Here is a 14,077-nt window from a genome sequence, read left to right as displayed (position 1 = left end):
GTTTTACCGAGTCATGCGACTTCGGTAATATCGGAAAAAATTAATATTGCGGTATGACGGTATTTACAATACCGTTACATCCCTAATATATATATATATATATATATATATATATATATATATATATATATATATATATATATATATATATATATATATATATATATAGACCCTTTGTAGTTTTTGCTTGTCTTATCAATAAGATTACAATTGACATAATATTCTGTGCTATTGGGTTTTATATGCTTTTTTCGACCTCATGGGGTTAACAGTGCCAGAGCTAAATAATGCACGAACATGTCATAAAAAACATGGTTCCAGGGATGTTGCTAAATTAAATCCCCATTTTATTCTGGCCATAGCTCAAACAATCCAAGCTGAGTCATTGAAGTTTAACATTTATAATTTGGGATCTTGGATCAGGTCACTATCTTAGATTACTAAATACAGTGTCATCTGATGTAAGACAATATCATGTCCTGTGGCATGTTGTTTTTCATAAAGGTGTTGATATCACCCATCTGAGTTTCACTCTCATGTTGATATGCATAACAATGATGGAGAAAGAAAGTTTCTGTTTGTTCTGGTATATACAGTTGAAGTCTGAGTTATTAGCCCCCCTGCAAATATTGACCCCCAATTTTGATTTAACGGAGAGATTTGGTCAACTTAATATTATAGTTTTAATAACTAATTTCTAATATCTTTGCTATGATTTCAAAACACTTCTATACAGCTTAAAGTGACATTTAAAAGTTTAACTAGGTTAGGGTAATCAGGCAAGTCATTGTATAATGATGGTTTGTTCTGTAGAAAATTGAAAAAATATATCGCTTAAGGAGGCTAATAATATTGACCTTTAAAAAAAAAATAAAAACTGCTTTTATTCAAGCCAAAATAAAACAAATAAGACTTCCTCCAGAAGACAAAATATTATAGGAAATACTATGAAAAAGTCCTTGCTCTGAAAAACATAATTTGGGAAATTGACACAAAGGAGGGATAATAATGTTGACTTCAACTATATGTGTGCATGTGCGTCAGTGCGTGCGTGCGTGTTTTTTATGACAGTTTTGAAGTCATCAGATTTGATGACTGTTTAAGTATGGGGAAAGAAAATCACTCCTGAGCAAGAGGCAACTAAAAGTTTTCATTAGCAAAAAAAAAAAAAAAAGAGGTTTTTATACAAATTATTTAACACTTTTCAGTTGTACGGCTCCTTCTCCCTGTGTCATTTATACTTTTAACTTAATTTCAGATTTTCTAAAAAAGTAATGTTTTTTAATATTCGTGTGTGGGTTTGGGAGGGTGCAGTGACTTGAAGTTGTTAGCACTGTCATCTCACAGTAAAAAGGTTGCTGGTTCGAGTTCCAGTTGGGCCAGTTGGCATTTCTGTGTGGAGTTTGCATGTTCTCCCCATGTTCGCTTGGGTTTTCTCCAGGTGTTGCTGTTTCCCCCGGTCCAAAGATATGCGCTATTGGTGTAATGGATGAACTAAATTGGCCGAGTGTATGTTTGTGAATAAGAGTGTATGGATGTTTCCCAGTACTGGGTTGTGGCTGGAAGGGCATCCTCTGCTTTTCTGATTAAAAAACATTACATTTCAATACTTATTTTACTCAAATACAATACTGGTCAAAAGTTTAGGGACAGTTTTTTTTCCATGTTTTTTTCATCAACATTTTTCTGTTCATTAAGGTGCCATTTATTAAATGTTAAAAATTGGTAAATATTTATTCAAACTTTGAATAACTGCTTTCTTATTATCTATGTCGTTTCAAATTAAATGATTACTTCAGTCATTATTAAAAATATTAAAATAACTATTAATATGATTTCTGAAAGATCATGTGACTCTGCAGACTGGAATAATTTAGCCGAAAATTCAGCATTAAAATCACTGGATTAAATGCTAAAATGTAATGATAAACTACTTTATCAGTTATTTTATAGTGCAGTTCCATTTCACAATGTGTACTGTATTTGTAATGAAATAAATGCAGTCTTGGTGAGCAGGAGAAGCTTATTTTAAAACATTTAAAAATCCTACTAACCCCCCATTTTTAAACCGGTAATGTAGATACATACAAAGTTAGGCTATTTCTGAAAAGAAAATTAAATGTTATTTGGAAAAAAAATATCCACAACACGTAATGCTTCATGCTGTTTATTAGGAATGCTTAAAGGTTTGTATGGAGGTTTTCAGGCCATCCGTTGACATACATCTTATGCAAATTCTGTGTAATATATATCATCCAAAGGATGCATATGACCTTGGGGCGGACACTGAAACGGAAACCCGCGCGGGTCAGATTTCTCAATAACCCACTTCAGAAAAGATCCGCCCTGCATATACATTAGCACACATGACCCTGGTCCAGCCCTTTGGAGGCTCGCTGCTTTCACTGGATTCCCTAAGTTCCAATCATTGCTCTTTATTTCTTAAAGGGAAGAGTTCACCCAAAATGGAATATTCTGTCATCTGCACACAAAAAAGAATTTTGGAAAGCAGAAGCCACTGACTCCCATTGTATGTTTTTTTTTTTCTACCATGGGCTGCTGGATTACATTATTTAGAATATCTTGTTTTGTGTTCAACATTAATAAGAAACTCATAAAACTTAATAAACACTTAGTAAACAATGAGAACATTTTCATTTTTGGGTGAACTATTACTTTAAAATGAAGAATTTGTGAGATTAAGCAAATACAACCACAATTCCAATAAAGCTGACGTTGGATGTTTTTCTAAAATGCAGTTCAATCTGGAATGTGTGATTTGTAAATTCTCTTTAGCTTATATGCAATTGAAAAAAGTATAAAGAAAAGATTTCTAATGTTTTGACTGGCCAAATCGGTTGTCTTCTATGAATATAAACTAAATGTTTAGATTTTGATTGCAGAAATACGGTAGAAAAAAAATGGCACAGAAGCAAAATAAAAGTTTAAAGGCTATAGAGGATCCAAATGAGATGGTTTTGAAAAGGTCCACAATAATCTGGCCAACTGGCAATACAGAAAGGTTTCATGTTTGAGTATAAAAAGGAAGATTTCAGTCTTTGCAAGCAAGTTGGATCCGGATTGTGGCTTATAATTTTTTTTATTTTTTATTTTTTGCCAATGAAAGTCAAACAAATCAAAAATAATATTTCTCAAAGCAAAATTGCAAAGTTTTTTTTGTCAACTCACATGTGTATTAATCTCAAATGATTCAGCCGACTCGAATGTTATCACTCGATTTTATAGTCATTATCATTGGTTATCAGTTGATAGATATAGACATGTAGAAGCCTTCTGCGCCTACTAGTAGGCTCAGAAGGCTGTTATCATCCATCCAAATGGTTAATCAACAATAGATCTCATACGGTTGTGGCCAGAAGTTAACGAGAATTGGTTGTTATTAATTAAATTTCCAATTAATTGTATTTTATTAATGTCTATGTCTTTCCCAGAGATGGGTTGCGGCTGGAAGGGCATCCGCTGCGTAAAAACGTGGTGGATAAGTTGGCGGTTCATTCAGCTGTTGCGACCCTGGATTAGTAAAGGGACTAAGCCGACAAGAAAATGGATGAATAATGTCTATATCTACCCCAACCCTAAACCCAACCGTCAAAGTAATGTAAAAACAGATCTGGATCTTGAGTGTTAGTATTAGTATCTCTATTAGTATAGCTGATTAACCACGAGAATCATTTATATTATTTATTAAATTTCCATTAATTGTATTTTATTAATGTCTACCGCTACCCCAACACTTAACACAACCGTCACAGTAATGCAAAAACAGATCTAGATGAGGAGTTTTCTCTGTTAGTATAGCTGATTGACCATGTGAATAGATGATTACAGCCTTCTGAGCCAACTAGTAGGCGCAGAAGGCCTCTACTGGCCCATATCTATAAGCTGATAACCACTGATAACACTAATTCAATCAAGTGATAATATTCAATTAAGTGAATGATTGAGGGAATTGAGTCAGGAAAGAAGTCTGTGTAACCTGAATGTGCTTGACATTTGAGCCCTTAGATGACATTGCGTAAAAAAGAGAGTTCAATAAAGTCTCAGCAGTACTTCAGAAAACATCTCAGAAAACATCTGTCACTAAAAACACAACAATAGTTAACAATAGCAAGCAAGACACTTGACTGCCTTCTGGTGAAAATATATTGGCCATCATGAAGAAGAGAAACAAACATTGATAACCACCTACTGCTGAGTAAGTCAGGTATCATGTCGGACTGAGCAAAACAATGCCTGTAAAACTTTAACAATTTACGTCCTCAATTCCCAGACAATTAAACACTGTAATTACCTTGTGTACAGCAGCTGCAGCCATCTAAATAAAAATAGTTTATAATTACAGCACAGAATTGATTTGGTCAGTGAAAACATCGGAAATCTTCCCATTGTACTTTTGTCAATTAAAAGTTGAAGGGAATTAACAAACCACATATTTATCATTTTTACAAAAACGTTTTAAAAAGTCAAACATATGCACACATTTTAACTGAAATGAGCAAAGTTTTGGTCAAAGTTCTTCATCAGGCTCACACATTTGCATAAGCAGCAACTTAATCTCTAATAATTCAAACAGATGTATCAAAGGTGTGTTTCAAACAGGATATATCTCCCTAAGAAGGGCATTTTAAAGTGAATTAATGATGAAAAATAGACAAATGGATTGATAGATAACTGGTAGATTGGATGAACAGATGCATTAATGGATAGAAGGAAAAAAAATACACAGATGGATGGATAGAAAAACTGGTAGACTGGATGAACAGATGAATTAATATACAGATGGAAAAAAAACAGGAATGGATGGATAGATGTATAAATAAACTGGTAGACTGGATGAACAGATGCATTATTGAATGTATGGAAAAATAGAGAGATTAATTTATGGATGGATAGAATACTGGTAAATTGGATGAGCAGATGACTTAATATACAGACGGAAAAAAAGAGGAATGGACGGATGGATAAACTGGTAGACTGGATGAACAGATGAATTAATGGATAGATGGAAAAAATAGACAGATGGATGGATGGATAAAAAAAATGGTAGATTGGATAAACAGATAAATTAGTATACAGATGGAAAAAAAACTGAGGAAAAGATGGATAGATAACTGGTAGACTGGATAAACATGCATTAATGAATAGATGGAAAAAATAGATGGATGGATAGATAACTGGTAGACTGGATGAACAGATCAATTATTGGATAGATGGAAAAATAGACGAATAGATGGATTATAGAAAAACGGGTAGACTGGATGAACAGATGAATGAATGGATGGATAGAAAAATAGACCGATGAATGGATTGATGAATAGGAAAACTGTTTCAAACAGGTTATATCACCCTCAGAATTGCACTATGAAGGGTAAACAATCATGGCTGCCATACTGCCATTCGGTTTGAAAGTGTCGTTTCAAACCGAAGTGCTCAAAACTGACCACTTCGAAGGGTCCTTTGGAATAAAGGTTTTCGAAGTGCACAACTTCATTGCCCCATGATTCATTGCACAGAGAAGTTGTTTGATGAAAAAGAGTGTGTTCCATTCGGAAGGCCTCATCTCTATGCCCTAAATCCCTTTCAGTGTATAAACTCTTATAGGTAATAGGGCATACGAAGGAGCCCTTCCAAATTCAAGTCCTCCTGGGACATTTCTACTCATAAGTTGACAAGTTGTAATAAAGAAGTCAGAATAGCATTGTATCTTCTATTGATAAATGACAAAAAGTACAGCAGGATTGGTTGAAATGATTCTGATTGGTCATTCATGGCAGGTATGTTTTAACGAGATAACAGCCACTGAAACTAATAATACAGTAAGTTATGCATAGGTTAGTGTATGCGCCATCTGCTCCATTCAGCAGTTTTCATTTCTGTCAGCTTTGCCTTTAATTATAGAATTATATTTTAGCCCAGAACAATGTTTGCTGTCAACTATTTTTGTTTTGTGGCAAGCAATCATAAGCGGGATAAAGTACATCTAGGTAGCTGTTTTTGCAGAAAATAGCCCTTCAATCTCATACAACAGCCCTCCACTTAACATCAAGCTGCCGATAATCCTGTCTGGCTATATTCTGCAATAACAACCTTCTGGATGTACTTTATACCTTTCTTATAGAAAATGAAGTTTGCAGAGAATTTGCGTTCAAGAATTTGGCCCAGTGATCTATATATAAGATGTCATGGTAAATATAATTCTATGATATAGATCAATGATTCTATCTGTTTCTCACTGACACTGTCCCAACTCGCAAATTTGGAGGTTGTATAAATGACTTTGTGGTGACATTCATGTGCATTCAAGACGTAATTATGATTTACCCGACATAAATGCACCAAGACTTGAGCAATCAAAGTCAATTAGGCAGCTCTATTGTATCGCAATTAAAACAAGACATTCCTGCTAAATTTTAATTAATTTTATTCTGTATTTAGTTTTAAATACAGAAACAATATCCTAAAAACTACTTGAAAATGAAAAAAATAGCAAGACAATCACATTGAGGCCCATTTAATTTAATTTGCTGTCTTTGTATGCAAGTGTGTGAGCCCTAGGAAAGTCTTTAACCTAAACGTTGATTAAAATAAATGTGCAAATCTTGTATTTTATTATTTTTTTGTATACAAAAACATCCTAGCTTTTTTTGGAATCGGGATTGTTAATACAATTGGGCTTTATTGCATGGTTTAAATATTAGAAAATGGCAGTATAACTGCAAAATCTATACATAAATCACACTTTCTCTTTGATAAAATGACACTGTCAATGAACCAATTGTAAATGCTTTTTTTGGCAAACAGTATATAAATGTGGCATGTTGAACTTGAATGTGTTGATGTCTTTGTTGAGGTCAGATTCCATCTTCTTTCATCTGTGCCCTTTAACGGAAGACAAAAAGACATGAGAACCCGACATCTGTGGGCGGTTGTACTTTCATCATATGCACTGAAATGTATACGACCCATGTATTGACGTCATGTCAAGTATACACTAAAATAAAGAAATAAAAGCTTTGCATGTAAAATTAGTTGCGATACAGAAATTGCATATGCTATTATTGTGATAGGCCTAGTGGGAAAACAAACATGAATGAATGAATGAATGAATGAATGAATGAATGAAGGAATGAATGAATGAATGAATGAATGAATGAATGAATGAATGAATGAATGAATGAATGAATGAATGAATGAATGAATGAATGAATGAATGAACGAATGAATAATTTGATAGACACATAGAGGGATAAATTGAAAGACTGAAAGACAGACATATTTATGGGTGGATGGAAAAATTGACAAATGGATTAATGGACAGGTAGACCAGCAGGGCTTCAGGATGATGATAGATAGATAGATAGATAGATAGATAGATAGATAGATAGATAGATAGATAGATAGATAGATAGATAGATAGATAGATAGATAGATAGATAGATAGATAGATAGATAGATAGATAGATAGATAGATAGATAGATAGATAGATAGATAGATAGAAAGATAGAAAGATAGATGATAGATAGATAGATAGATAGACAGACAGACATACAGACAGACAGACCGACAGACAGACAGAAAGACAGACAGACAGACAGACATATGGTTAGATATATGCACAGATAAATAGACATAGATGAAGAGTAGACAGAAGGATGGATGGAGACAGACACTAGGATAGACCGGCTGATAAATATATATGGATGTTTGAAGGCATTTTGACTAAAGGCACAACTAGATTCCCAGCAGAACAAGTGCTGGATGTTAATGTATAAGTCTTTACAGCACTAAACTTGTCCACGTCTATATCTTACTATAGACTATACTATAGACTGCCTATGGTTAGTCTGAGACTCTGCATCTGTGTGTGTTTAATGAAGTGTGCGTTTATTTATTCATTAAACATTCATCATTTATGTGCAGTCACTCACAATAGGAAGTTCTAGCCAACACTCCTTCGGCCTCGATAGATCACTGCACACACAAAAAGAGCAGTTTTATATATACAGTATAAATATGCTTATAAATGAGCTACAGTGAGAATACATACCCATTCCTACAGTGTTTCCAGAGCAGGAGACTGAAAAGAAAATGCAAGCAAACATAAAAATGAGTTCATATACAGTTTACATTACTGTACTACAACAATCACTTCTACAAATTGTATTTTACTGTATTTTACTATTACTGTAAACTTACAGTACTTTAGACAATGCCATGGTATTTTTTGTTGCATTTTACATACTATTTTTGTACAATTTATGTAAAGGTAACTTCATTTTTTTTATTTGTTTGCGTGTTTGTTATTTGTTTATTATATTTGTTTATTGATTGTAACAGGATCATTTTGAAAAAGCAAAAAAAAAAGTATTTTATTTAAATACTTACAATTATTACAATTTTAGTTGATCAGTTATTATGAAAGCAGCACAAATAAATTTTCAAGCACTTTATTTGAAAATCTAAGCATTTTTCAAACCTTGAAACCCCTAGATTTAAATTTAAGCACTTTCAAGGATTTACATCATCTGTATGATGATTTGAGTACTAAAGTAATTATTCACCAGCAGAATAATAACAAATGACTATTTCTTATCGATCACAATGAACGCACATTTACGTTCCCAAAAAACGAGGCGCACCACACTGCCTTTTTTCGTTGACAAGAAAAAAGAAGCACAGTGCGCTTTTTTATGTCACTAGGCAATGACTGAATCAGCTGGATATTATGCGCGGGTGTTGCTGTTGATATTAATATAATTGTAATATTTAATATTATTGTGATATTCAAGTTTTGTGAAGTCACACAGCTCCAAATAACTCAAAACAGCAACCACTAGTCTCTCCTCTATCTTCAAAAGTCTCCGTTGTTGTCTTGACAACGCAAACACTGCTGTCACCTCAACAGAAACTCCGCCTCTGCTTTCATTTGAATGGAGAATAAAAACAGACACGACTGACGTAAGGGGCCAATCACACCGAACACGCATTGGCACCTTTTTTGAACGGTTTACCAATGGCTGTGAGCGTTATGCGTGCTGCTTATGCTCCCTGTGCGTCTATGACTTCATAAATATAGAATATCACAAAATTATTAAATTTTTATTAATTATATTAATATCAACAGCAACACTCACGCACAAGTGTGGCAGTGTGGTGCGCCTTGCATTTTTGGAACGTAAATGTGCGTTCGGTGTGATCGGCCCCTAACCGGCCTTTTCTGCTCAGTTGACTTATTAATTTTTTCAAATACTTTTATGAAATTATATTATTAAGTAGAAAGTCCGAATGTGCAAATATAAAACCAACTTTACCTCTATGTGTAAGTTCACAATCACATACCCTGCCCTAAGTTCAGGTGTAGTTCGCTGTCAGAATGCAGTAGTTTTGCTTGTTGATGATTACCCAGGCCTTGTATAACATTAGCTCCATCATCTTTCCTTGTCTTTGGCCAGGCAGAACCTCGGTTTTTAGCACTACATAGTTTTGAATCTGGTAATCATGGAGCATTATTTCTTGCACATGACCACACAGAACAAAATTGTTGGCATCCAAAGACTTGTAGGCCTTTAACTTCTCTCTTGTTTAAACGCTTGGAGCTTCGATGAGATTGTATATTTGGGGCTGGATGCTTGGCCATTTTGTCTTATCCAGTATTCATTGGGAGGGTGCTATCGCAAATGGACCTGTCAGATGAACGCCGCTCACTTTTACATTAATTTTGAAGAATCACTGTGCTTATCACTGGTTGACAAGCTGTTAAAATACACTAAAATTATCATGTAAATAATATATATATAATATGTAATCAATATAACATATCTAAGACAACAACATACTCTTTACCGCATTGGATGTCATTCCCTCACTGTAAATGCTAGCGCTCCCGTTTTTTTTGGCACCTCGCTGCGCGAACATCCTGAATGTTTACAAACATGGTAATTTCTCTATAGTTTTTTTTTTTTTTGTTAAGAAAAGTTTTGTTGAATAAAAACTACATGTATACAGCTGTATTTTGCTTGTTTTGACACATTATTTAAAATTTGTGGCTAAGAAATATTTATTTATTTATTTTTGGTGTGGTCAGAGATACATTTGGTAAATCCTTCATTTTGAACCCTGAAATGTCCTGTAAAATGACTTTTTAAACACTATGAAAACACAACCCATTTGCTCCGGCACATTGATCAAACTCATACACAACACAAAACACAAAATATAAATCAAGTAATTTTAGCATGTCAAAGTCAAATTTACGCGTATAAAATATATTTTCCCGACAACAAAATTATGGCTAGTGATAATAGCGAGTGGCTCGTGATGTTGGAAATCTACTAGCCACAGTGACTGGTGTTCCATGAAGTTAATGTCGAGCCCTGGTGATAACTCTAAATAATGATTAATTACATATAACTAAACCCAAACCAAACCCTGATCCTTACTACATGCCATTAATTAAGAATACCCAGTAATGTTTTTTTTATTCCTTTAGAATATCTTCAGTACCTGAGTAAAGTTTTCTAGGGCAGAATGTGACCTTTGTGCCGTCTTTGGTCAGAGGAGCAACTACGACCGTGTACACTTCTCCACAGAGGATCTCGGAGACATCGCAGGTGTTTGCTCCTGCTGTGCTGCTGCAGGTGTAGTTGGATCTGGTGCCATACAGGTCAGCAGTGTAGTTGTAGAGGCCAGGGGAATAGCGCCAGTTAACCCGCAGAGTGCTGTTAGGCATCCGGTACAGCTTCACACTGGAGGGACAGCAGGAGCCTGACAGAGGTACAGAAATCAACAGTGTTTATTCATTCTGAATCATCTTTTCATATATACATATGGTTGTATGATTGATTTATGCATTCCCATGATTTATAAGTCTTTCATTTATGTTCCATTTTCAATACAACTAAATATCTGGCAGAGCTTTTAATACTTGGCACAGCTAAACATTTTGGTTTGTTTCCTAGAAAAGCCTTTACTTAAAGATGCTATTTGTAAAAACAAATATTATTATTAATTATATAATTATCTTTCATATTAATAATTATAATGTAATAAGATGATATGATGTTATGATAATTACAACAATATTAATTCATAATGATCAGAATGATATTATTTATAATAATAATTGTATTACCATTATTATTATTTCAGAGAAAGCACACAAGGATTTTTCATCTAAATATTATTTAGTAGAACAATAGGGACACCAGGCTGAAGCAACTAAAAAAAGCAACTAAAAAAGTACATTTGGTCTTTTATTATTATATAATCAAATTATAATTAAACAAACAATATCCTTATAGTATGTACATTCAAAGTATTTCATAAAATTAAATGTATGCTTCTATTAAAAATAAGAATATTATCCTTAAATTTATATTATATTACATTTATTATTAATAACAAAATCTTTGTTTCTCTAAAAAAAATTCTAAGACTTGATTTACTCGATTGCTTTAATTTTGTGTTTTTATTTTTATTTAAATATTTTCTCTTTTTTTAACATTTCTTTATTATGCGTTTTATAATCACATCTAGTTTTTGTCAAAATAACTAACATGTATATAATACCCGGAGAATACAACTAAACCAATAATAATTGATTTGCTTTTACATGTTTAAACATCAATCTGTTCTATTAGAGAAGAGAAATGCTTCTCTTTTTTAATAAAATATGTTTGGAGCATGTTTTACATTTTTAAAATGTCACAAAGTGATCCCTCTATCAGAGTGCTATGTATTAGATTCCATATTTATACAATTACAAAGCACTTCATTTGATAATCACACAAACTGCGAATTTAGTCATTGAAAGAAATTATAAAAAGTCATTGATTCCTGGTAACTAATGTCCACGTGAACCGGATGTTGCTGAGCCATTTATTACAGTATGCTGATTTACTTCCACCTCAAACTATATATTAAGCAGGGGCAAGGCTTACTTTTGTGTATCATTCCCTCATAGCAAACTCATGGTAGAAGGGGCGTGGTTAAAAATAGTAATATACAGTTGCTATGGAAGCCATCAAGTTGATGTCAACAGAGGTACCGTCACTCCAAAATGGTCAGACTTTCATTGAAGATTACCAAAACAAACTTTTTCTGTCAGTAAATTAACTTGCATAGAATAATCATTCACTTTGAGAATATCTATGTAAAACAGCAAGATAGAGATTGTGCATTTTGATTTCATGCAGACAATTTCGTAAATGACTCTTGCCACTTGACAGATGTTCATTTAAGTCCATGATATTGAATCTATAGTTTACATAAAGTGAAAATGAATGGACTCACTTGCAGAGAAACCTTGGTATGTGCACTCTGTTTTATGTCCAGTGATGCTGAAGGCCTCCAGGGACACATTATAGCTGGTGCCACACGTGATGCAGCCCAGCAGGCAGTCTGTGTCCATGGTGTGGCATTTGGCATGTCCTCTGGGTGATGTCAGAGAGGTGATGTATGAACGCGCGCCTATAGCTGGAGACCAGGTGACGTTTGTCATGGACTGAGTGACCTGCTCGACATTCAGATATTCTGGACAACACGGTCCTGCCGAGAGAAAGAGAAAGGACGGTGGTATATCACTTGGACATTTTGATGAACTACAGTATATAGAGATTTAGAATAAAAAAATCTCTTCTCTGGATTTATTAGTAAAGTTGAAGTCAAAATTATTAGCCCTTCTCTGAATTTTCAAAGATTTCCCAAATTAACATAGCAAGGTTTTTTAAAAGTATTTGCTATCATTTTGTTTCTTGAGGAAGTCTTAATTCTTCTATTTTAGCAAGAATAAGCAGTTTTTTTTTACTATTGTAAAGTAAGTATTATTATTAGTCCTCTAAAGCAGTATTTATGTTGATTGTCTACAGAACAAACCACACAATGATATAATGATTTGCCTAATTACCCTAACTTGTTTAATTAACCAAGTTTAGCCTTTAAATGTCACTTTAAGTTAAATACTAGTTTCTTCAAAATATTATGTGCTGTCATTATGGCAAAGATAAAACAATCAGTTATTTTTAATTAGCTATTAAAACCATTAGCCGCTTTTCCACTATCGTGCTGAATCGTTCTTTAAACAGAACTGTTCCATTCCGTGCCAAACCGGGCCAGACAGCACGGATACGGTTTCATTTTCCACTGTCGTGCTGCGACAAAGCTCTTTAAAACATTACACAAAACGCATCAGTAGTTGCCTTGGTAACGCAATGTAAACGGCTCCCTTTGTTCAATTAAAGTTAAATAAGAGCCGAAACTATTTATTTATTTTTTTCATAAAAGCAAAAGCAACCATGTGACTAAACACTGTTATGCCGCACTATCATATAGGGGTGCTAAATATAGGTACATGTGCACCCTTATTTATTCATATGTTGCGCAGCTCTGGCTAAATTTTATTTGGAGGGAAAATGACCAAAATGTAACGTGATGATTGAAAATAATTGGAGGGGAAATAAATAATATTTAAAATCTCTGAACATAACAGAAAAATAAACAATGATAAGACAACAATAATAATACATTTGCATTATAGAGGCAGAAATATAATTTTGGACAGGCCTTGTCAAAGGTGAGCGGGCACTTTAACTAATAAAAACACAGCACATAAATAATTTCATTTTTAACAATTAATTAAATTACACTGCGTTTTTATATAAAAAGTTGATAATGATATAAAATATACTACATTTTGATGGTAAAATAAAACCAATTAAGCGATGGCTGTTATTTGTTTTACTATTCAAACATTAAATAACGAATGCAGCAAGTGAAAAAAAAAACGAATATGAAAATATATCGCAGGATTTAAAGCATATAAAGCACTATTATATTTAGCAAAATGATGCTCTATTATCTTTTTATTTTGATCATTTTATTTTTATTATTATAATTATTTTTGTGTTCATAATTAACTAACAAGCTGTAGGCGAATTATTGCTAGACGTTTTAGAAAATATTTGCGTAGCTATATTAAAGATCACCACAAAAAAAAAAAAAACACAGAAACATGTTACATGCCTCATAAATGTCATATAACTTATGTATAATTGAATC

The 14,077-nt window shown here is 33.4% G+C and overlaps 1 protein-coding gene across 2 annotated transcripts in view; it reads right to left on the bottom strand.

Annotated features, from left to right (window-relative positions):
- Positions 1-2,151: 2,151 nt before the first annotated feature.
- The window catches only part of fndc7a (fibronectin type III domain containing 7a), a 29,971-nt gene continuing 18,045 nt past the window's right edge, over positions 2,152-14,077 (bottom strand). For both annotated transcript variants that reach the window (XM_073930012.1, XM_003197936.7), the window contains 5 exons: positions 12,314-12,568; positions 10,526-10,786; positions 8,070-8,099; positions 7,951-7,993; positions 2,152-6,900 (listed from right to left, as the gene is read on the bottom strand). In XM_073930012.1, coding sequence (XP_073786113.1) covers positions 7,962-7,993; positions 8,070-8,099; positions 10,526-10,786; positions 12,314-12,568 — 578 coding nt within the window. In that variant the 3' untranslated portion in view covers positions 2,152-6,900; positions 7,951-7,961. The remainder of the gene's footprint in view (positions 6,901-7,950; positions 7,994-8,069; positions 8,100-10,525; positions 10,787-12,313; positions 12,569-14,077) is intronic.

Source organism: Danio rerio, chromosome 2, assembly GCF_049306965.1.
Source record: "Danio rerio strain Tuebingen ecotype United States chromosome 2, GRCz12tu, whole genome shotgun sequence".
Lineage (NCBI taxonomy): Eukaryota > Metazoa > Chordata > Actinopteri > Cypriniformes > Danionidae > Danio > Danio rerio.
The sequence above is the reverse complement of the archived record's forward strand: the minus strand, read 5'-3'. Positions and strand labels throughout refer to the sequence as shown.